The 24272-nt window shown below is 50.5% G+C and overlaps 2 protein-coding genes across 3 annotated transcripts in view; both read right to left on the bottom strand.

Annotated features, from left to right (window-relative positions):
* Positions 1–2846: 2846 nt before the first annotated feature.
* On the bottom strand, positions 2847–8109 carry RSKR (ribosomal protein S6 kinase related). Of its 2 annotated transcripts, none has more exons than XM_020963215.2 (12): positions 7772–8109; positions 7128–7385; positions 6950–7033; positions 6759–6827; positions 6261–6330; positions 5926–6033; positions 5657–5697; positions 5342–5369; positions 5128–5217; positions 4600–4688; positions 4311–4421; positions 2847–3697 (listed from the first exon to the last, which is right to left on the bottom strand). In XM_020963215.2, the coding sequence occupies exons 1-12, from the start codon at positions 7910–7912 to the stop codon at positions 3476–3478; spliced, it is 1311 nt and encodes a 436-aa protein (XP_020818874.1). In that variant the 5' UTR covers positions 7913–8109; the 3' UTR covers positions 2847–3475. The 2 variants fall into 2 exon arrangements, with proteins under 2 accessions (XP_020818874.1, XP_020818875.1); XM_020963216.2 differs by having other exon boundaries at positions 2847–3646.
* A 105-nt stretch (positions 8110–8214) lies between these two features.
* Positions 8215–24272, bottom strand: part of BLTP2 (bridge-like lipid transfer protein family member 2) — a 32310-nt gene continuing 16252 nt past the window's right edge. Inside the window, 20 exon segments of the mRNA XM_020963214.2 lie at positions 8215–9063; positions 9900–10034; positions 10281–10382; positions 10535–10665; positions 10770–10905; positions 12185–12295; positions 12433–12519; positions 12606–12786; positions 13360–13469; positions 13563–13718; positions 14154–14275; positions 14601–14786; positions 14977–15076; positions 17273–17479; positions 18581–18738; positions 21220–21514; positions 21930–22132; positions 22293–22392; positions 23588–23778; positions 23971–24191. Of these exon segments, the coding sequence (XP_020818873.1) occupies positions 8881–9063; positions 9900–10034; positions 10281–10382; positions 10535–10665; positions 10770–10905; positions 12185–12295; positions 12433–12519; positions 12606–12786; positions 13360–13469; positions 13563–13718; positions 14154–14275; positions 14601–14786; positions 14977–15076; positions 17273–17479; positions 18581–18738; positions 21220–21514; positions 21930–22132; positions 22293–22392; positions 23588–23778; positions 23971–24191 (3115 nt within the window). The 3' untranslated portion in view covers positions 8215–8880.

The raw sequence follows: 24272 nt of genomic DNA, 5'->3' as shown, positions 1-24272 counted from the left end.
TCAGTGGAACATGAAGAGGCAAACAAGAAAGAGAAATCATAAGGGACTTATTAAGATTGAACTGTTTACATTCCTGCATGGAAAGACAATATTTATAACTCATGAGACCTTTGTCAGTATTAGGGTAGTTGGAGGAAAAAAATTATATGTATGTATATGTAGATAGATAGATAGAGGGCACAGGGTGAGTTGAAGATTAAGGGGTCATATCTGGAGAATAAAATTAAGGGATGAGAGAGGATGATACTCGGAGAAGAAGAAAGGGAGAGGTAGAATGGGGTAAATTATCTCACAAAAAAAAAAACAGAAAAGTCTCTTACAGTGGAGGGGAAACGGGGAAGGTGAGAGGGAATGAGGAATCTTATTCTCATAGGATTTGGCTTAAGGAGGAATAACATACACATTCAATTGGGTATGGAAATCTGTCTTACCCTACAGGAAAATAGGGGGAGAAGGGGACAAGAGAGCAGGGGGATGATAGAGAGGAGGGCAGATTGGGAAAGGGAGTAATCAGAAGTATCAAAAGAAAGAACAGAATAAATGGGAGGGCAGGATAGTATTAAGGGAAATAGAGTTATTTTTTCACATGTCTACTATGGATATGTTTTGCATAACTGCACATGTACAACCTATATTGAGTTGCTTGCCTTTTCAATGAGGTGGGTTGGGGAGGAAGAGAGAAAATTTGAAACCTACAGTTTTAAAAACATATGTTTAAAAAAATTTTTTTCACATGCTACTGGGAAATAAGAAATACAGGAAATGGGGTACAGAAGTCTATCCTGCCCTACAGGAAAATAGAAGGGGAAGGGGATAAGAGAAGGGGAGAGAGATAGAAGAGAGGACAGACTAGGGGAAGGGTATTCAGAATGCATGCCATCTTCATGCATGTTGGGGGTGGGGGAGGGGAGGGTGGAAATTTGGAATTCAAAAACTTGTGGGAGTGAATGCTGAAAGCTAAAAATAAATAAATTTATCTTAAAAAAAATAACAAATAAAAAATAGAAAAAAAAATTTCAATGTGAGCCACACCTCAGACATCAGCAAGCGCTACAAACAACAGTCTGATATATTGTTTTGTTGACTGGCTCTAGTAGACTAAAGCGAAGAAAATGTTAATAATGCAAATTAAACTTTATTAGCTTGCTATGCCTTGCACCCGTCCTCTTCTTCCTCCTCTCTCCACCTTCACCCTAGTATAGACCCTTAGCATCTGCCTACACCATTCTTGTTCTTGTTGATGTCGTTTCAGTCATGTCTGACTATTCCTGACCCCCTTTGGGGTTTTCTTGGCAGAGTTACTGGAGTGGTTGGCCATTTCCTTCTCCAGCTCATTTGACAGATGAGGAAATTGAAGCAAACAGGGTTAAGTGACTTATCCAGTCACAGCTAGTGTCTGACGTTAGATTTGAACTCAGGTCCTCCTGACTCCAGGTCTGGAGCTCTACCTACACCACTTTATTAACTTTCTAACAAGTTTTACTGCTACCATCTCTGATCCCTCCAATCCATCCCTTATGTATATTCCTTGGCTTTAAACCCTTTAGCAGGTCTTTAATGTTTATCAAGTAAAATTCAAACTCCTGACCCTGGTATTGGAGGCCTTCTTTAATGTGGCACCTCCCTCTTTCCTCTTAAGCATTCCCATATTACTCACTCCCGTGTACTCTTATGCTCCAGCCAAACTGGACTATTCACCATAACCTGTAAACATCTCTTTTCTGCTTCTGTGCCTGTCTCATCCTACCATTCTTTAAAATACAACTCAGAAGTCACCTCTTCCACAAAGCCTTCCTAGGTATTTCTAGTCAATGAGGATCTTTCCCTCCTCAGACCTCAAACACCCTATGTGCACCTGTCTTATGCATTTATGTACTAAAAGTCCTTAGGTATGGATTCTATCCCTTTGAGTTTCCTAGACTATAACCTGACCAGACTGAGGGAGGGCAGGGACCATGTCTTACCTAAACTTTCTATCTCACAGTGTGTTCTACACACAGGAAAGCCTTAATCGTTGTGGCTGAATTGAGCTGAGGCTCTGGGCTTGATCAGATGGCATCCCTACTCCCGTCTCTGCCCACTCCCCCCTCCATAAACAGTTCAGATGACAAGAGTACAAGTTTACTAGCAGCCAGCGCTGACTCTCAGGCCAAGCCACTCCAAAAGGGTTCTCCCAGCACAAAGCCACAGCTGAAAGGAGCCTCAATGAATCGAGAGATATTATCCAGGTCTCACCCTGATTTCCCTTCAAATGGTCACTTAGCTCTTCCTTCTTGGTCCCTGTCTTTTCTAATGGAAACCTCCCACCGTTATGGAGCATCTCATTTTAGGAATAAGTCCTGGAGCCCTCGGTTCTATCTTAAGAAGACAAAAGTATGTTTGCTTGTCTATATAACAGGAGATAGTAAAAAAACAGAGGGTGGGAACTTGAAAAAAGACTTGACAATTGCAGCACCAAAAAACCCTAACATTAAGGAAGCAAAGTTCACTCCCTGAGGAGAGATTATACACTAAAAACAAAGACTTGGAAAGGGGTTAGATAGAGTCATGGCCGACTGCAACTTTCATGTTTTAAGAGTCAACCCTAGACTCTTAAATTGTGTTTGGGAGGAGAACCACCCTTTTCCACAAGTGTCCTATAGCGGCCCTATTAGAAAACGAATCTTGGAGGATGGATGGTGGACCTATCCAGCATGGCAGTTCTTAGGTCCTGGGAGATGATTACTTTCCCTACAGAACTGGAGAGTTAACCCTAGGCTTTCCCAGGTATAGCCCTGCAGGGTTACCCAGACCTACCTGTGTGTCTCAGCTGTCCCGCCGCCTCCACACAATAGGCTGTGAAAGTCTCAGTTTTATTTTCTTTATTTAATATATTGCACAATCAGGCCTTGAATCCTTAGATCACAACTGAAAATGTAAATTGTTGGGGCAAGGGTGATCTGTATCCTTACAAAAAAACAATTATTGCTTCTGAAAAGAACAGGCTGGCTAAGTTTGTCAAGCACCTTGAGGAATCGATGTGTGTCAGTGCAGAGCTCAGTATTGCTGGAGAAAGGAAACGTGTCATAAGAGTAAGGGAGAAGTGGACTGGAGAACCCTGGCTAGGAGCCTGAGGCTGGGAGACGTGGAGAAGAGCAAACGGGGAGGCCTAGTCTCACCTACTGAATGAGGAGGAGCAGGGGAGGCAAGAAGGTGCAATGAAATGCCCATAACAGGATGCCCAGGAACGGACTCTGGCCTCTCCCCCAGGGGAGACGACAGCCCATTAGAGGGCCTGAGCCCCACAGGATCAGTTTCAGTTGTAAAATGTTTTAAGTTACAAAACGGGAGGGGATTCTGCTACAAAGAACAAGGGACAAGCATGTGGCCAGAGACAACATGGTACATTTGGGTAGTCTTCCTGAGTTGGCGATGGAGAAGATCCTGAGGCTGGCAGCTACAAGCCAGCTTGAGGGGGCGGGGAGGGGCCTGGAGCTCAGGCAGGGCAGGGATGGGTCGAGAGAGACATCAAATCACAGTCAAAATCCTGGAATGGTGCAGCCTCCGCCGGGGCAGGAAGGGCAGCTCTCGCCTCCAGGACAAAGGATACTGGCTGCTTCTGTAGGAGCTCAGGGTCAAAGGCCATGCCCCGAAAGAAAGGATGGACCTGGAAGTGATACAGGTAGCGCAGGCGCTGGGAGGGGTTGTGGCACAGGAGCTGAAGGGAGACAAAGTGCGAGGGGCTGTGTGAGCTAGGAGGCCAAAGCCCAGGGATGTGGGGAAGAAGATGGGGGCAAGAAGGCGGGGAATGACCATTTGTCAGTCAGGGACCAGAGGCGATTCCTGTTAGCTACAGGCCAGAACCGATGGCCTCTGAGGGCCCTTCTCTGGGATACTGGGATTCTGTGTGACTGGGAGAAGCAGCAGCCCAAGAGCTGAGAGAAGCCAATGAGATTGAGGCATTTGGGGCATAGGAAGAGCCTAAGTTTCAGGCAAAATGAAATCTGCCTGGAGGCCAGTGGGAAGCACGCCATGAGGATGTTGGGTTCTCTCCCAGAGAAGGGAGCAGCAGTGGTCTGAGCCCAATCTGCGTGGGGTAGGGAATTTCACGATGGCCTAAGGAGGGAAGGAAGCGTCTGGGGAGACAAGCAGAGCCAATCAGGAGCTGGAAGGAATAAAGATCAAAGGGAGTGAGAAAAGAAGTGAGGCAAGCCAAGCAGAGCTGGAACCTAGGCTGTAAAATGTAAAGAAGTGAAATTTCTCAAGTGCACATGGAAGGTGGGATTCAGAAGCTGGTGATCAGGAAAGAGTCAAGACAGGGCTGCTCTTACCTCCTGGAGCAGAAGAGAAAGCCCCTGGCTAAGAGAGGCTGGGACCTCATAGTCCCAGCGAGTGACACTTGCCAACATGGCCACGTGATCCTTCTCAGCCTGCAACGGGAACTAGGACAAGAAAGAATGGGGCTGGAACAGGCCGCCTGTTACAGAGCCTTTCTTCCTCCCATCTCCACTGCTGACCTCTACTCGCAGGGCAAAATCTAGGTTAAATGATGGGGGATATAATTTCCCCTCTCTTTCCCTACGAAAGATTTCCTCCTCCATCCACCCCTCCAATTCTTACCTTTCCAGCTGCCAGGGCAAAAAGTAAGATGCCCAGGGACCACCAGTCAACAACATGGTTGTAGGGCCCGCCACTCAGGACTTCTGGGGCTGCAAGGAGAAGAAGTCCCAATCAACCAATGAGCCGAGCAGCCAGCATTCATCAAGCGCCTACTATGTGCCAGAAACTACTCTGCTGGGAGCCGGGCACATACAGACCCAAGAGAGAAACGATCTCTACGGGCCAGGACTTTCCATTCTAACGGGGGAGACAATAAATGCACATGTAAGTACATCCCAAATAAACATAAAGAGAACAGATGTAAACAAACACAGAAGAGTTAAACAGAAAGGTAACTTGGAAGAGAGGCTCCATGAAGAAAGTGGTACTTCTGTGATTTGGGAAGGCAGAGGCGAGCACTGAATTCATCCCAGACATGGGGAATGGCCCAGGCAAAGGTCATCCTTTGTCAGTGCAGAGGAGCAAGAGAGAAGACCCCGGGGGCCACTGCTACCCACCCTGACCACCCAGTCCTGTCTCTTGTCTCACCCATGTACTGGAGCGTCCCGCAGATGGTATAAGCTCGCCCACCTTGGGGCAGATGTCTCGATAGGCCAAAGTCTGTGAGCTTTAGGTGGCCTTTGAGGGAAAAGGTGGTCATTAACACCACACACACACACTCTCTCTCTCTCTCTCTCTCTCTCTCTCTCTCTCTCTCTCTCTCTCTCTCTCTCTCTAATATACAGGAATTAAAGAGATTTACCTCTTTCATCCAGTAAAATGTTCTCCATCTGAAAGGTTATAAATAAAACATCCAAATGTACCCTTTCCCATCTTGATGTCTTCCTAACCCCTACCTAAAAAGGGTACCCAACTCCATGTCCCTTTCCATTTTTTTGATCTGTCCTAAGAACATCGGGGGGGGGGGGCGGCAGGGCAGAGTTGGCTTTGTCCAGCTTGATCACACTAATACTAAGGCCATGAGTAGTTCAAAGGTGGTTCTGGGTACTTGGGTGGAATTCTAGCCTCCCCTTCCCATGCAGGCTGTCCATGCAGCAGGACGGAACATGCACTCTACCTTTAGGTCTCGATGCACAATGCCCAGGTCATGTAGGTAGCCTGAGGAAGAGAACATGCTTGAAATGTTCTCCTCCCCCCTACTTCCCCCCTTGCCAGGTCCTACCCTTTCCAACTTCCTCATGGACCGCCTCATGCCTCTGTCCTAGCCAGGCCCTGTCAGCACCCATTCATCCTGAAGCCTCACTGGGCCTGGCCTCTCCATCCCACATGGGGATGAGAGCTCCCCCAACATGCTTTTAGGGCCCATTCCCCTTGTGCTCCACTTACCCACACCCAGGGCCAGCTCAGCAGCAAAGAGGCGGATGGAAGCCTCAGAAAAGCAGCCAACTGTGGTCCAGAGAGAGTGCAGGTCTCCTGTGCTATAGTAGTTGTACACTGCAAAGGAGCCCGGGGTCAGGGTCTTGCTTTGCCTGGGGCCCAGGGTACCAAGCTCTTCCTGCCCAAAACGGCACCCCCCTTTTCTCCAGGGCTGAAGGGAGATGGTCTTACATCCCCAGAGACGGGTAGGGAAGTGGGGGACTCCCCTCCCACGGGTGACAGTGTCAGTATGGAGACTTTGGGCAGGAGGGCTGAAAGCAAAGAGAGCAGGGAGGAAGGCTCACTGGTGAAGAGGTGCCGCTGTCCCTGCCAGCTGCCTCCCAAGCCACTCACAAAGGGGTGGCGGATCTGGCGCTGGGGATGAAGAGAACAGGTGGTCAGGTCAAAGGAAGTCCTTGTTAATGGAAGAAGGGGATGAGCCAGGCACCACCTGGCTGCGCACAGAGAGACTGTCTGGCTCATCCCTCAGCTGAGATATACATGTGCAATTCCTGGCCCTGCCAACTGACCCCTACCCCAGCTTGGCACAAGGAGGGCCAAAGGGCTCCCAGGCAGGGTACAACCTGGCAGAGATGAGGGGATGTCTGGTCAGTGCCTAAACCACAACGCTGAGCTGGAACTGTTAGCCAGGAGTGCTATGTCTATGAGCTCGTATGAGAACAGAGGCACAGCCAGGAAGGCCTCTACAATCCACAGGGTTGGGCCAGGAGGGAGCCCTCCCAGCGCGAGGGCTCTGCCTCCAGCCCTCAGTTCTGAGTCCTCCTGGGGTGCTCGGTACCTACCTGAATGCTGACCTCCTCCTTACATTGCCTCAAACTGTCTCGCTGAAGGACTTCTACCTTGGGGACCACCTGTAGTGGGAGGGCAGAGGCAAAAAGGCACCTGAAACCTCCCCCACCTCCTGTTCCCTCACCCTGGGGACAGGACAGCTAGAGGAAGGCAGTGAGGAGGAGACAGCAATAAAGGCCTTTACCTTCACGGCCAACAAGGCCCCCAGGCCACAGTCCAGAACCTTGAGGACAGTCCCAAAGGAGCCCTTGGCCACAAACCCCAGGACCTACAGAGAAATGAAGAGGAAAGCTGAGTTCTGAGGTTCCCAGCCTTCCACGGGGATGCCACAGGTAGTCTTTGCTGGGGACCTAGTGACCCACCTTCAGCTGCTGCTGCCCCTGGGGAGGCCGGATAGGGAACTCGGGCAGGAAAAGCGAGATGAGCTTCGGCACTGGCCACTCAGACAGAGGCTTCTCTGCTGGCAGCAGGGCTGGCTCCAGGGACCCCAGATGGGGGTACTGGTGCTTCCGCTGTCCCCACAGCCGGTCCAGGCCTGACAGGGTGGTCCCCACACCTGACAAGAGTCTCTTCCAGCCCCGAACCCAGGGGCCCTGGATGGGGGGGATGCTGTCATCCTGCTGAGAGCCAAGGTGAGCTACACTGAGCTCCCTCCGCCTGCCCAGCCTGCTTTTTTCAGCAGGTGCCAGCCCCACGTGGGGGGCCACTCAGCACAGTGCAGTCAGCTCTGTGTACCAGGCTGTATTCTCTGTTCATCAAACACAGCTTGGCATTGTCTAGTACTGGGCACAAAGCCAGGTTCTCACTCTCGTGGCTCCTGCACAAACCCCTTCTGCACATCCTCTGCTGGGACCACTCAAGCCCTCTCCCTTCTGGTTTTTTCATGGCTCTCATCCTGGCCATCCTTACTATACTCCCCACCCCCCAAGCCCCAACACTTCCCCCACCCTTGGCATAAAGTCAAAGCTGCCCCTAACTGTGGGCTGGTGCAGCTCTGGCCACTTACCTTGTGGGGAAGGGTCTGCTGGCTGCCTGCTACTCCCATCCCGCCAGTGGCTCCCCAGCTGCCAGACCCCTGTGTCCCAGTTACATAAGCAGGCCCACCCCTTTGTGATGCATCATTCATGAGCCCCACCCCCAGCTCCATTATGCATGGTGCCTGCCTCCAGTTCTACTTAGACTTATGGGTACTCATTCTTCGAGAGGAGAAATGCCCCCCCACTTAGGAATTAGTGTTTAAAATGCAGGCCTGCTGCTTCCTCATCACTGAAAGGGAGCAATGATTCTAGGCAGCACAGATGTAGCAAGTTCTGTCAGAGGAATGCCCAGGGACACAAGGGATGGGCAGAGCATCTTTCCCCAGGCCACAGCTATGTAGCTGGGGCTGGGACTACCAACAGTGAGCACACAAAGGGAGGTCCACGCATTGGACAGAAGCACCAGACAGCATCAAATTTAAAATCATCTTTCTTTCTTTCTCCTTAAATCCCATTTTGTTACCACCACCACCACCACCACTCAGGGCTTGCCCAAAGGGAGAGGGTAAGGGACCCATGGCCAGCTCTGGCACTCAGTGTCATCCTCCCAGCAGAGCTTGGCACAAGGACTGGGTAGGATGGGAGGGTGGTCCCCCCTCGAGCACACAAAAACCCCTTTCTGTACAAGGCTATAGGGGGTAAAGGGGCTCAGAGGGGATCACGAACCCCACAGCTTCCTTCCCCTGGCACATGGGGAGAGGTTACACATAGAAAGATTTATATCTATTTATAAAAATGTAACACTTCGGCTCTGCATCTGCTACCCCTTCCCCATTCTCCTCCGGCCCCAGGGGAAGGGTCCAGTGCCTATATCCCTGCTCTGGGCTTTGACCCTGATGCCTCTGATCCTGAGCCTGCTTCACACAGGAATTGGCGGCACGGTGGCATCAGCCACTAGGCCCTCCAAGGGGAGCGGCGCTGCCTCCTCCTCACAGCCCACCAGGGGTATCATTCCCTAAGGCCCCCACGAATCCCCAGGGAGCAAGGGAGAGTTCCACCCCCTGCCCCTGCCCTGAGTCACTTGGACCCTGGAGCCTAGGGCCAGAGTCCGGTTCTGCCCCATGGGGGCTTTCCCTGCTCATTTTCTCCTGCTGAAAATTGACTTTTTGCTAGGGTTCTTGTCGCCCACACTCAGCCCAATGAGGAGCCGGGCTTTCTCGTCTTCCTCCTGCTGCTGCACGTTCAGGTCTGACTTTGTTTCAAGCTTTCCTCGGGTCTCAGACCCTGCAGCTGGCTTCAACCTTAGCTTCTCCTTGATTACCTGGGAGGATTGGGAGAAAGGGGGTCGAGGGTCAGTGAGTCTGACAGAAAACATTTAAGTCTGCTTAGAGATACCATTCACTGGGCTTGGCTTTATGGCGGCTGCCCTGCCTTCAAGTTTATAATCCACAGCCAGGTCCCTAATGAGTAGGAGGAAGGACTCCCCTGACATAGTTGCATGTATTCAAATTTTCACTATTTGAAGATATAATCATATAAAATATGTATATGAAATGTGGAAATATGCAGAGTGAAATCAAATAATGCTACCTCATCAGGGGTTTAATTATTGACACGAATCAGGAGGTAGCTGGAGTGGCCTACCTGAAGCTCCCCCCATCAGCACCTTGTTCTAAAGGCTCATGTTCATACGGCTGTTTAACAGCTTATAAGAAGTTTTTCTTACAACAATCCTGTGCGGAAGGTATTAATAAATATACAATTTTACACTCTAAAGTCTAACAAAGTTTGCTTTCTTTATACCGACCCTGTAAGAAGGGCCTTTATAGAATTTAAAAAATTGTCTTTATAGACAAGAACACTGAGTTGGAGTGTGTTGGAGCAGAGACTTGAACCTGAGTATTCTGACTCCCAGTCTTTCCACCTAACCATTCTGTTCCCTCAGTGCTATGAACAGAGTAGAAATATTCAGCAGGTTATCTGCTGAATGAATTAATGAGTCATCTAAACACAGTCACAGGGGAAAGGGGAGAGGGACTGGAAGCGACAAGCAAAGGAACCTCTAACCTTGCCCAAGTCTGTGCCTCGGTGCTGGGCTGTCCACGAGCTTGCCACAGACCCCCAGGCCCCACTGACCTAGCAAGCCCAGCCACACACCTGGGCAACCAGGGCTTTGCGGCTATCCCTCTTGACAGCCATGGCGAAGTCCAGCCACGTCCATGTGTTGTTATGATACTCTAGACATGGCAGCACGAGATTAAGGTCACCCCAATCCACACTGTTCTTCTCACCCTAGCGGGGAGGGGAGAAACACAGAGAAGACTCATGCGCCCATCAAGGAGCAGCCCGCCCACCAGCACTCTGCAGAGACCTCTGACGCTGACCGCCCCTCCGGACACAACAGAAGCAGGCCCCATAGCTGCTTAGGAGAGAGTGCTCCAGAGCTCACCAGGCATTCTGGCTCACGGATTCTCAACCAGCTCCCAAGGGAGCAGAGCTCCCCCCACCAGCCCCAGGATGCCCAGGGGAGCTCCAGACCTTGTAGCTGACACAAAGTGGAACCTGTGGGATCTTGATGTAGATGAAGGAGTTGTTCATGGCTGCCCGTTCTTTCATTTTGTCAATGTCATCCACGGGGTGCTGAGGAAGGCAGAGGAAACGAGAACCATCCAGGAGTCATGAGTGAGCGGGAGTGTCGCTCACGTGCCCCTCCCTCTGCCCTCACATCTATCCCAAAGGAAGCAGGGAGAGATTACCCTGAGGGGCCTTCCCACCATCCCACCGCAGAGTACCTCAGGTGCTCTGCGGAATGACCTCCTGACCCCAGAGCCACGATTCAGGCCCTGGGCCACACCCTTTCCGGGGCCCAGAGACACTGCATCATCTGCTGTGATCAGCTGCCGCGGCTTCACCACTGGCATCCCTACAAAAGAGCAAGCAGGCCAGCCATCACCCCCTCTCCACGGCCGCGGCTCCTTCCTGGGGCTGCCGCCCCGCTCTGCTGGAGCCCCATCCTGAGGCCCTCACCCGTAGTCACAAGTTTGGACTTGTCCTCCTCATCGCCGACTTCCTCATCCTCCATGCTACGACCAGGAAAGAAAAAGCCCATCATTCTATGGAAGAACTGGTGTGTCAGCTGGATGGTAAGGGGAACCACGTTGACCTGCAAGAAATGTAGGCAGCAGGATGCTTTAATGTCTGTCAGTCCCTCCAAAGAAGTCAGAACCGCTCCAGAGGACCCATGGTTAACCAAGTTTCCACCTCTTCACAAAGGTGACGGATGGAGGGTGCAAACTGAGACATGCTCTTTAGACTCGGCCAACGTGGGAGTTTCTTTTGCTTCACTGTGTATATTTGATAGAACGGTTTGGTTTTTCTTTCTCTCTTTTTTTTTTTGGGTGGTTCAGGGAAGATAGAAAAGAGAAGTTGGATTTTGTTCACCGAAAACAAAAATAAAGTCAGTTTCTTATATATACAAAATCAAAAAATCATACTCTGATAAGTGGTCAATAGATAAGAAAAACGTTTCTCAAAAGAACTGCAAATTACTAATAGTCATGTTACAGAATGCTCCAAATCCCTAATATTGAGAAATTTAAATCAAAACAACTCTGGGGTTTCATGTCACACTCAACATAAACAAATTGGAGAAGATGACAAAATATGGAAATAGTCAACTTTGGAGGTCTTATGCAGAGTAATGCACGCTAATGAAGTGCTGACGGAATTGCAAATTGGTCCAATCTTTCTGGAAAGCAATCTGGAATTATGTAAAGAAAGTGACTAAAATGTCACTTTGACCCATATATTTTACTGCTAGGTAAAGAGGTCCCCAAAAAGGTCAATGACAAGACAAAAAGAGAGGCGTCAAACACACCAAAATATTCATAGCAGCAAAGAGCTGGAAACAAAGCAGATGTCCATTGACCCGGGAATGGTTAAACAAACTGGGACGTGAATGGAAAGGACACAGAGAAGCCTGGAAGACATACATGAGCTGATGCACAGTGAAGTCCACACAACCAGGAAAACAACACACACACTGACTACAGTAATGGGAATGAAAGAACAACAAAATAATCAGAACTAAATGCAGGGGAAATGAAATAGTCAACTTGGCCCCAAAGAGGAGATATGAGAATGCCCCCTGGAAGGAGTGGGGGACAATGGGAGTGGGCTACTGCTTATAACATCGATGTGTTGATTAGTTTTGTTTTTCTTCCTTTTTTCACATTATAGGGGATCTTTCTCTGGGAGGCAGTGGGGAGAGGAATACAGTGGGAAATATAAATTATACAAAAATAAAAATATTAATAAAAATTTATTTTAAAAAAAGGCACATGAAAAACAGAGTGGTTGCTCTCCCTTAGCCAAACCCTGCTGTAGAAAGAGCCCTGTCTTTCACTCCCCCTTAGATTCTCCAGGAGCCAGGTTTACCTCACCTCAAAGTGCTCCTTGACGGAGATGCCCCCGACAGGAGGCCGGACTTTGCTGAACAGGCGCAGGGCCAGCTGCCGCCCAGACTGGCAGGAGCTCTGGGGCCGCAGCACCACCTGTGGGGTGTGAAGGGTCAAACTGAAGATCCACCCAGCACCCTTTGGCACCTACTTTGTAGGGAGAGCCAGGTGAGAGGCTTGCAGCACACTCTCTCCCTGCTCTCTGCAGGCGGGGCAGCAGGAAGGACACTTGCCTTGTAGACTGCGTTGGGCAGGAGGTTGTTCATCGTGAACCAGCCCAGCTCCAGGAGATGTTCGGCTGTGTCATCAGACTTGTTCACCTGTTAAGACAGACACGTCCCCCTGCAACAAGCTTCTCCCAGGGCTTTGCCAGAGGCCCTCTCCAGACTGTTGGCCTTGGCACTACCTTGCTATAGAGGAATCGCTGGAGCTCCAGTTCGGCAATGCCCAGCTGCCCATCTTCCTCGGTGAGGCGCCACCGTGCCTGGGCAAAGTAGAACTCCGTGCGGCGGGCCACGCTCACATCCTCCTGCTGCTTTCGAAGTTCCATCTTGTTGGCCCGTTGGAGCTGGAAGTCTTTAAAACACCTGATGGAGTGGCAGCAAGGTAAGGAGACAACAGACAGAGCCAGAACCAGCTCGGTCAAGCGTGTGCGTTAGGGTATCCCACACTCCAGATAGATTCACCCTCCAGTCTGAGACCGTCCCCCGGCCCTGGACTCAGTGCCCCACCCACAGGGCTGCACGAATCCCAATCCTGTTTCTCAACTCTGGTCTATCAAGAAGCCACAAGCTCTCTCTCTGTGACCAATGCCAATATTTAAGTGGCAACCACACTCTACTGCTGAGCAAACTCAAGATAGAGTTTCAGGGGAAGAGCCATGGTTTCAAGGCTCCCAGCCAGATGGGACTTGGCTCTTCCCCAAATATCCCTGTGTGCCTCCCTCAGAACCATCTGTCCCTGGATACAACCTGCTTGGGAGCCAAAGGGAGGGGAGGAAGCCAATTCCAGTTATCAGCTCCCAACCAGAGGCCTGCCTGGGCCCTCCCAGGGGTGACGGCCAGGAAAAAACCCAAGCCTACTGCTTCTGCTTGTCAGAAGGCTCCCTGCCCTGGAGGCTGGCGTGAAACAAGGGCAGAGGAGCGCCCTGGCTGGCACACCTGATGAGGATATTCAGCTCCTCACTCTCCAGCTGCAGGTCAGCCTTCTCCTGGCTCAGCTTCTGGTTCAGGTCAAGCAGGTTTTCATTCTTGCTGTCATCCTGCAGAGACTAGGGAAGCAGAGTGGACAAGAGTAAGCAGGAGATCCCTCCCGTGGCCAGGAGCCCCCTCCAGCTCAGGGCTCTCTGTGCTCTGTGCCTGACCTTCATGATGGAGTACATCTGTTTCTCAAGCTGCCGAATCTGAGCCACGTGCTGCCGCACAGCCTCCTGTAAATGCAGGATGCTGCTGCGTTGCTCCTCGGGGTTGCTGGAGATCTCCAGCTGGAAGCGTACCCGCTGCTTTTTCTCACTGTGCTCCTAAGAGAGAGGGGCCAGAACGAAACCTGTGGGTGTGTGCGGGGGCGTGCGGGCATGTGTGGGTGCGTGTGGGCCTCGGGTGACAGCTTCTCTCCTCTCAGAAGCTTCCTGAGAGGAAGTGAGAGAGAAGGGACCTTGGAGCAGGGATCTCCTGATCGCTGCCACAGATCAGGTCCACGGAGGTTTTACAGTGGCATTCAATGGTGACTGGGGACAGGACTAAGAAATCCAGTCCTGCTGTTGGTTTTGGAAGAGGAAGGCTAAAACCTCTGCAAGATGATTGAGGGTCCGCTGCTGCTAACCTGTGGAGAGCTTTTCCACCTCAGGGCCAAAGTGCAGCACTGCAGCCTGCAGCCCAACCATGCACTCTCAAAAGAAGCACGGGACCTCAGGGCCCCAGTGAGGCTTGGCCTGCGATAAAGAAGCCAGGCTCACCTTCCGCTTAGGCTCCACATGCAGCAACAAGTTGTTGACAATGTCCAAGATCATGGCATACTGGGCTGGGTTGGTAGAGATCTCCAGTTCATGGTGGATGAGGGTGAAGGTGTCCACAGCCCCTGTTGACATTAGCTGGGATTTTAGTAGGAAGTCCGGGACCCTCCCTGAAAATCCTCTCTACCCCCAAAGCCTCACAGAGACTGCATAGAGTCAGAAATATCCCACTCTGGTTGTATCCAGGCCGTGAATAGGGCCCTCTTTAAAACTAATGCTGTTTCTAAGGCAGAAATATAAAGCCAGAGGCACTAATACCCTGAGGCTAGCCCGGGGGGGGGGGGTGATGATCAGCTGAGACCTTGGCTAACATACAAGTCTCAGGCCCCAGCAAGGGTGACTACTCCAGGGACCCTCCCCACTCTGAGACGCCCATAAGCTCTTGCACACCCTCCTGTTTCTTCAGCAGGTCCTCCTTTTCTTCCTGCTGCTCGTGGACCTCAGGTGGCTTGATCTGAGTGGCCAGCTCGGGGTCAATGTCATGGCTGTAGCTGATGTAGTACATCCGGCAGCTGCACCGGGAGATGATCCGCTGCACCTGCTGGGCTTGCTGGGCCTCCGCTGGCTGGTTCCAGTCTGGACAGGGGAGAAGACCTGCTTAAGGCCAGCTCTCCATAGAGGCCATCCCTCTGACTTACATCTGAAGAGCCAGGCCTAAGAACCTTTGCTTCTAGCTATGCAAGCCCAAAAGACTCCAGGAACACTACCAGAAATCCAGAAACTGCAGTCTGACCTCTTTCTAACACTATCAGGCCCCAGGACCAACCTGTGGTGGTGCTGACCATGCCCCCCACAGCCTGCCCGCTTTCCATCAGCTCCTGCACCGAGTCCAGACTGCGCTCCCGATGCTCCTCAATGTTCTTCACCTGGTGAGGACGAGACGGGCATCTTCAGCCACGACAGTCACACGTTTCCTGGGCAAAAAGGCTCCGACCCCAAGCCAAGAGCAGGCAGCACTTATCCCACAGTCCTCTGACTCCCGGATCTCTACAGAAGCCCCCAAGGGAGAAGTCAAACTCTTCCCTTCATGGTTTTGAATGCCGTCAGTCCTTCAAGCCTGGCCTTGAGCCTTGCCAGGACATTAGCTATGATCGCAGACCCTCCTTCCCCAAATTCCCTGTTGGCAAAGACAGCTGGGAAACATGTTTGGCTAAGGATGCCTTTAGACCAAATAGGCACAGAATGCCAGATCCCCAGACCTGAGGCCTAAAAATAAAATCAGACATCAGATTTTGGACAGTGCGAACTTTCACCAAACCCGAACCTTCTCTGTTCACAGTCCCACTGTTCTCTGTGGACACTAATAATGGTGAGGTGGGCTGGTGAAACTGAAGCTGACATTCACTTAAATCTGCCAGGCAAGATGCAGAGTCATCACCGGAAAAAGGGAAAACAACATGGAGCCATCAAATCCACTGACTGACTCACCGAGGATCAGTTCTGTGAAAAAGGTGCCATCATGCACCCCTCTCAGCAGCCTGGGGACAGCGTCCCAAAGGGCATCATCCCTGGAGGCTGCGGCGGCCGCCTCCTGAGAAAGTGGACTTCAGTACAAGGCTCAGCGTGCCTGAGACAGACACAAAAGCCAGGCTGCTACTCTCCAGCTCCCTGGGACCACTGCAGCAGGGAGAACAGGTACTCTCTGCATCCGTTTGCTGCCAGAGGCACTGTTGGCTCGGACCACTACCACTACAGACCAGCTCAACGTCCTCTTCCTGGTGCCACCAACCCGCCCATCCATCTAGCGGAACATTGGATTGGACAGTTTCTTAATTCTTGCACAGTTAGGCTGGATGTTGCCTACATGGGGCTCCACTGTCAAGGCAATGAGATGCCTCAGCCGGAGCAAGGGAAGAGGGATCAGCTTTAGCCCCAGAGGACAGACTAACAAGTATGACTTTTGCTTTGGTGTTTATCAGGGAATGGGGCTTGGGGAGGGCGGCAGAATTCCCTTCTTTGGCTGTCCTTGCTCATAACTAATGGCACTAACGTCCACTATTGGCTGTGGGAGCTTGCAGGTGTCCTGCCATCACTCTCCCCTCCTGAGAGCTGGGTCTCCTGCTGCTACAGCCTCCAGGTGGCTTGTGTAAAAGGTTAAGAACAAGGACAGGGTGGTACCATTTCCCATGGCTCTACTCCCAGCTCACTCCCTCTCTATTCTCCACAGCACAGCCTCTGACAGGCCTGAGCAAACAGAGCATCTGCATGATGGGAGCACATTCTGAGCTCCCTGCAGATGAGCCCTAAAATCAGACCTGCTCTCACCCAACACACAGTGATCACAGAGGTCAGACCCAGCTGACAACATTTCTCAGAACGGCAGAAGCTCCTAGGCCTCAGCACCTGCTCTGGCTCCCCACCATGGTGTGCGGGCAATCCACCAAGCAGGTGTCAAAAGCCTGGCAAGCTCTGTACTGCGTGCCGAGGGTATGAGGACAGAAGGTGCAGGAGAAGCTAAAAGGCATTGAGGCTCTGCAAGCTCGGAGCCCCTGCCATCATCACTACACTTGGCCAGAAGCAACAGGCAGTGGGAAGAACTTCCCCAACTGTGCTGACCACTGCAAACACTGAGGATTCATTTCACTCATTCAGCACAAGTTGATGAAGTCCCTAATGTGTGCCAGGCACTGGGTGCCTGGGGATACAGAAACAAATGAAAGAGTGGCTGCCCTCAAGAAACTTACATTCTACTAAGGGAAACACTAGGAACATAAACTATTAAGCACAAATACATGCAAAGTAATTTTTGCAGAGAGGGCCCTGGTGAGAGGGGAGGGATGGTCTGGACAGTCTTCCCATGGGAGGTGGAGGGGAAGTGGGTGTGAGTGGGTACGCCATCTAGGTATCCAAAGACGCAGAAGTGGGAGGAGAGCAAGCTCTCCCCTGATAGGATGTACACACAAGAAGCCTGGAAAGGCAGCCTGAGGTCAGAGGGCAAAGGGTTTGAAGAACCAAAGAGGAAATTTTGTATATATTTGATCCCAGAGGCAAGAGGGAGCCAGGACTGACCTCTGGTAACAGGAAAGACATTGCCTGGTTCTGCTACATGGGGGTGCACTGACCTCCAGCCAGAGCTGCCGGTCATCACGCTCAGCAGGGCTGCTCTCAGTGGTAGCAAAGTACTGCATGCCATCCAGGAGACACGTCCAGGATGTCTTTTGCTTCAGGGTATCGCCATACCAGGCTGGGTGGTGTTGGCACTGCAACAGCTGGGCTTTGGCCGCAGACACAATGACACAGCCCTCTGTCTCTGCACCTCGAAGAACCATCTATGAACAAAGAAAAGAAGCTGTCAGGACACCAGGACCACTGAGGAAGAGGGGAAATAAGGCCAAAGAAGACACCCCCCCCCCATGGCAGCTGACCAGCTACAAAAGTTTGTAGTTAGCTAAAATAATCGATGCCCTTCCACTGGGGAATGACTAAACAGGCTGTGGAACATGATTATGATCAAAGACAACTGTGATAAAAGAAATGATGAGCTGGTTATTTAGAAAAACACAGAAACACTCGGACCTATGAAAGAAGATGCTATCTGCCTCCAGAGAAAGAACTGGCCAACAGAAATACGGACAGTGTGGTGTCACACATATGTACACATGTATACATACATACATACATACATAGACATAGACAGATAGATATGTATATACATACAGTCACGTTTAATTGTAGCTTTCCCTAGGGCAAGGGGAGGGATGGGAAGGGAGAAAAAACATGCACAGCGGCGAACAAAAGAAAACCTAGAAGGAAGCACAGAAAAGCTGAGCAGCTTTGAAAACAGTGTGTCTATATATCACATAGGTTTTCTTGAAATGGACATTTGTTGTTTGATATTGAATCTTCTCTCACTGTGTGCTCTACTGTGTATGTGGAAACGCTCTTTTTCTTTTCTCATTTTGTATTTAAATTTAAAATGAATAAAAAATAAAAAAAAAAAAACATTTATACCAAATCCTATGGCCAGTCCATGTCTCTGGCTCCCCACCCCCAGAGCACCGCTGGCCCTGCCCGCCAGTTTCCTGCAATGCCTCCCTGTGCCCATCCCCAGAACTCACAACAGGCCCCAAGAAGCAGCACCAGGAAGGGCCAAGTACCTCAACCTCTCTGGCCTTCAAAGACGGCAATGTCTGTTAGCACAGTGGCCTCTTCCTGGCGGACCAGGGATTCTCAAACTGGGGTCCGTAAGTTTTTTCAAACAATAATCTGGTAGCTGTCTGTCGACATAACTGGTTTCCTCTGTAAGCCTATGTATCTTATTTTAACATCTGAAAGGCCTTCCCAGCCCGGTGCCAAGCAGGCTCCCAATTAGATGGAGCATTCTCTCCGACCCCTTCCTCTTGGGAGCTGCTGGGGGACAGCGATGGTACCTGGCAGTTGACCAGCTCAATGAGGCAGTTGCGGTTGAAAATATCGTCCGTCTGACAGGCAGCAATGCCACACAGCTGCTCACTGATTCCCGACTCCTCTTCTGTGAACACCACAAATTTATCTGTCTCCTCAATCAGCTTCCGCAACATGTGGGCACCTGACAAGGAAGGAGAGGGCCACGGTCAGAGGAGGAAGGAATCACATTTAATCCCAGACTGCTGAACCAGAAAGCACACGCAATTCTCTTCTCCCCTTCTCTCCCTGATGCCCCCAGGCCAATCATCCTCCTTAAGCTAACCCCCTCTCTCCCCACATCCTAGAACTTTCCTTGAGGTCTCTGTTTTGGGCCCTTCAATGCTGCAGTCCTTGAGGTATGAAATGGAACTAGTTCAGCCTAGAAAAATGAGCTGACAGAACAAACAGAAAGAAGGTACTAACAAGGCAAAATTCTCTCCTGGCTCGCTCTTCACTAGCAAGGAGGCACTGGTGGCTGGGACGGAAACAACAGTGATCTGCCCTAAGTGACTACTTCATCTTAGAATGTGTGGCAGGGAAGGAGAAGAAAGTCGAGCAGTCTGACACGCAGAGAGCACATTTCAAAGGTCTAGAGAAAGGAGAAGTAGGATTCATGGACACAGGCAGTTGGGCTGGCCGAGACGGGAAGTCCAATAACAGTGATGAAGGCACAGGAACAATTCTAAGGAAGAGGAAGAAGAAGAGTTGCCTAAAGAGATCCATGCGGACACCCAAGGAAATACCCAATGCACTCGGACTCTAAAGAGACGTGCACGGAAGATGGAAGGCAGGCAGGCTCACGGAGGGTAAGTACAAACGTAGGGATGGCCCCGCCCCCTAGGCCGGGTGCCACCAGAGCTAATGCTCAGCACCAGCTGAGACTGGCAAAAAGAGGGAGGGACAACAGCAGGGGGCCTTCTCCCAGCTCCAACAAGGGAAGTGAGCCTGGAAGATGACCAGGGCAGCATGGTGGGGGGAGGGGAAGCTACTGGAGCTGCGCCACTCCCATCTCATTTTGTTTCTCTGCCTATGCGAATGATCTTTGAGCTGGAAAAGGAGGAACAGACAATGACTAGCAGGGCTGAGACTCCGGATAAGACAGCAAGATCAAGAGGCCACCAGGCTAGCTGCCTTCCTGAGTCCAGGCCAGGGAGAGCGGTGCCTGCAATCAGAAGAGTCAAACATCGCCCTCCAGCGGGGTCCACTGCTTCCTTCCAGGCTAATGCAGACGTGGTCCCTTCCCCTCTGGCTCTTCCATTTGCTTCTGGTCTAGAGAGCATCTCATATACATTAGACCCTCACCAATTCTCTTAGGCAGGCACTAGCCATACATATCCATCATCCAGCTGAGGGCACTAAGGCTCACAGATGTGACAGGATGGCCCGAACACAGAGGGTAAGAGGCAGATTAGACTCCAGGCCTCTCCTCATTTGAAATTGAGTGCTGCCAAGTAAAGGCAGCAGACAACTTCTGTTGGTCTCAACTTCCTCATCTATAAAATGAGAAAGATGCACTCCTGGGCAGATACCAAAATATTCAAAGCAACTCTTCTTTGTGACAGTCAGTCAACCTTTATGAAATGCTTACTATGTGCCAGGCTCTAGAAGAAGCACAGGAGTTACCAAGAAAGATTAAAAACTGTCCCTGCCCTCAAGGAGCTCACATTCCAAAGGAAGAGACACACATGGAAAAAACCAGGCCCATACAAGATTCATACACAGATCTGATGGAAAGTCGTCTTGAGGATGAAGGCATCAGCAGCTGGGGTCTGGGAAGGCCAGGAAAGGCTTGAAGAAGGTGGGGTCTAAGCTATATCATGAAGGAAGCCAAGGAAACTCAAAGGCAGAGGTGAAGACAAGGAGCATTCAGCTCAAGGATGAGAGTCGTTACAAAGGCAGAGAGAGGGGAGCCAGGGGACACGTTCCAGGAACAGCAAACTACACACACCAGCCTACAGAGTTAGTGGAGTAAAGTAAGATGCCTGGAAGGCAAGAACTCGCAAAGAGATTCAACTGGGAAGCAGAGGACTTGATTCTGGAGGTACACAGGAGCCACTGAGGTTTCCTGAGCAGAGGGGTGCCATTAAATGAGGAGCGTCTGAACCAACGGTGACGTATGAATGTAACGGAATCTTATTGTACCGTAAGAAAATATAAAGGTAAGAAACCAGAAAATGTGAACAGACTTTAGGAAGTATTTCACAACCAGGGAGTGGACAGTGCTGGTTGGTTCTGTATGTTTTGGTTTTTTTCTGGTTTTGGGCAATTGAGGTTAAGTGACTCGCCCAGGGTCACACAGCTAGTAAGTGTCAAGTGTTTGGTCTGAGGCCGAATTTGAACTCAGGTCCTCCTTACTTCAGGGCTGGCGCTCTATCCACTGCGCCACCTAGCTGCCCCCAGTTCTGTATGTTTTTCTTTGTCCTACATTCGAGGAGGTGAGGGTGATCTAAGAAGAAACGACTGTGGTGTGAAAACAAGAGGCAATAAAACTGAAAATCGATAAAAATAAGAAAATGAAGGAGCAGTGCCAGGCGACCTCTAGGGTCTCACCCCTCTCACCCCTGTGATCTTAGATATAATCAGCCTTGTCACGCCCACTGGCATCTCACCCCCTCCAGCTCACCTCCTGAGGAGCCCTTTTCAGGCCCTCTACTGAGACTGGGAGTATTGACCCGAGGAGGGGTTGGAGGGTTAGGCAAGACACCCCGCTTCGGCTTTTTGGCTGGCAGCTGAGGATCAATCTTTAACCCCTTCAGGGCCTCAGTGGAAAGGTTTCGTTTAAGCACAGCTGCCTTTTTATAGCCATCATAGAGGCCAAAGGCAATGTCTCTGTTGGTGGTGGTCCAGGAAGCCCGCAGGTCCACTAAGTGCAATTGGTGGGTGTGAAAGGCAGGGTCCCCATCTCGGGAGGAGAGCTCCTGAGGAAAGAGGAACAGCTGAATGAAGACAGGTCATGTGGGGGCCTAGGAGTCCCACTTGGGGCTGTAGGCATGCAAGAGCACAGAGAATAGCATAACTGAAAATGAAATCTGCTTGGGGCAAACAGGAAAGATGTAGAGAGAGGGGACTGAAAGGCTGCGTTTACTGACTAAATTATATACTTGGACATTAGACCTCAAGACAGAGAATGTACTTTTAAATGATTCAACATAAAAACCCAATCCAGATGGAAAAACACTTCCAGACAAAGGAGTGATGGAGAAACCGGGATCTATACTCCACTCATCTGTGGGACTGGGAGAAATCTCAGACTCCAACTAGGAATTCAGATAGAGCTAGGGCGCCTCTTCTCCCCAAAGGGTGGAGAAGGAGCTCTCAGAGCCAAGAGGATACCTCTTCGGCAGCACGGTTGCTATGCCGCTGGTAGGTGAGGGAGGACAGGCTCAGGAGGTGGGTCTTTGTGACTAGCAGATCAAGGCGGTGGTCAGAGCTCTCGTCACTGGGAGAAGCCATCAGATGCACTGTCACCTGACTCAGGTCGCTCACCATCTGTGTCACGCTCCATTCAGAGATGAGGCGTCGCATCACGGTGCCCGCTGTGAGGTGGGAGATGGGCACTCAGACGATTGGCTGGCAAGCGTACTGGGACGGGCTTGGGGAGGCAGAAAGGTGCATGGGTGAATGGGCAGACGCAGGAAGATGTGGAGAAAAGGAAAGAAGGCAGGAAGAGACAGACCAAGGGGCAACTGGCCAAACCTTGAGGTATAAGTCGCTGGGTTCCCCGAGTGAAGACATGGCCCTGGTTGCACTCAACCTGAATGCCCCGTTGCTGAGCAAATGAGGCCCAGTAATGCACCTAAAGAAATACAATACAAAAGATATAAGTTTTCAGATAAAGTAATCAAAGCTATCTACAGCCTTATGAAAAAAATACTCTAACTCACTATTGATTGGAGAAATGCAAATCAAAACAATTCTGAGGTACTACCTCATACCTATTAGATTGGCTAATAGGACAGAAAAGGTAAATGACAAATGTTGGAGGGGATGTGGGGAAAATGAGACATTAATGTACTGTTGGTGGAGCTGTGAGCTGATTCAACCATTCAGTAGAGCAACTTGGAACTATGCCCAAAGGACTATAAAACCAGGCATACCCTTTGACCTAGCAATACCATTACTAGGTCTGTATCCCAAAAGAGATAAAAAACAAAAAGGAAAAGGAGCTATCTGTGCAAAAACATTTACAGCAGCTCTCTTCTAGGAGCAAAGAATTAGAAATTGAGGGAATGTCCATCAACTGGGGAATTGCTGACCAAGTTGTGGTTATGTGATTATGATGGAATACTATTGTACTCTAAGAAATGATGAGCAAAATGCTGTCAGAAAAACCTGGAAAGACTTGCATGGGCTGATGCAAAGTGAAATGTACTGTGTACAAAGTAACAGCAATATTGTAAGACAATCAGCTGTGAATGACTTAGCTATTCTCAGCGATACAATGATCCAAGACAATTCTGAAAGACTTGTGACAAAAAATGCTATCTGACCCCATAGAAAGAACTGAAAGTGTCTAAATACAGAACGAAGCAAACTTTTTTTTTACTTTCTTCTTTTCTTGAGTTTTTTTGGTCTATGTTTTCTTTGACAACATGACTATTACGGACACGTTTTGCGTGACTACACATGTATAACCTATATTGAATTGCTTGCCTTCTCAATGGGGGGAGGGTGTGGGGAGAGAGGAAGGGAGAGAATTTGGAACTCAAAGGTTTAAAAACTAATGTTAAAAATTGTTTTTACCTGTAACGGCAGAAAAATAAAATACTAAATTAATTTTAAAAAGCAGGAAAAAAAGAAAGACAACATGAGATTGAGAAAAGATGAGCCAGGGGGTGACGAGGGATGGGAAGGACAGACTCTGAGGCCCACAGCAAGGAACTAAGATGTAGGGTTGGCAGACAGCCTGCAACAACGTAAGGCAAGGCCCAGACGAGCCTAGAGGGGCCAGAGGCTCTGCTGGAGAAGCTGCAGGGAAGTCCGGCTCTGACCTGCAGCTGGGGGAAGAGAGCCGTGTAGGAGAGCTGCTTGTAATGCTGGCCCAGCTTCTTCTTGCTAGGCTTCATATTACTGAAGAGCTTTCCTCGACAGATGGGCCGGGTCACGCTGGTCCACGTCGCCCAGAAGTTCTGCATCCATCGAAGGGTACTGCTATACAGCAGAATCCGGGGCTGGGACACTGCTGCAGATGCAGGGAAGGGGAAGGCCTCAGCCGGAAGCCTCACTTCAGGGGGATGCAGCAACACAATTGGAACCACCCTGGCAACGAGGGACCAAAGGCCCGAGACAACATGTGCCAAACCAAATCCCCCTGTTTTCTCTCGTTTGCCAGGGTCCCAACCCACGCCTCGTAACCCCCTGCTCCCAGCCTTACTCCCGCTGTGCCGGGTCAGGTCCATCTTGATAGAGAGGTTGAGGTTCTCAGATCTGAAGGCCCGGTAAGAGTCATGGAGCTGGCCGAGGGACACTTCAGGCAAGAACTCTGGTGCTCGAAGGATGACACTATGGTGGTCGTGGGGGTTGCCATGGCACAACCACTGCAGGTCCAGGGTCATACAGAGGTCAGGCAAGTGTAGGAAGCAGCAGTCGTCATATCTGCCTCACAAAGGAGCCCCTGGCTCTCAGTGCCCCGTCCCCTGATCCCCCAACTCATCCCTTCCCCTTGCCCCCCCCCAA

The sequence above is a fragment of the Phascolarctos cinereus genome, unplaced genomic scaffold (assembly GCF_003287225.1).
Source record: "Phascolarctos cinereus isolate Bilbo 61053 unplaced genomic scaffold, phaCin_HiC Scaffold_5;HRSCAF=322, whole genome shotgun sequence".
Lineage (NCBI taxonomy): Eukaryota > Metazoa > Chordata > Mammalia > Diprotodontia > Phascolarctidae > Phascolarctos > Phascolarctos cinereus.
This window is presented reverse-complemented; position numbering and strand designations above follow the sequence as displayed.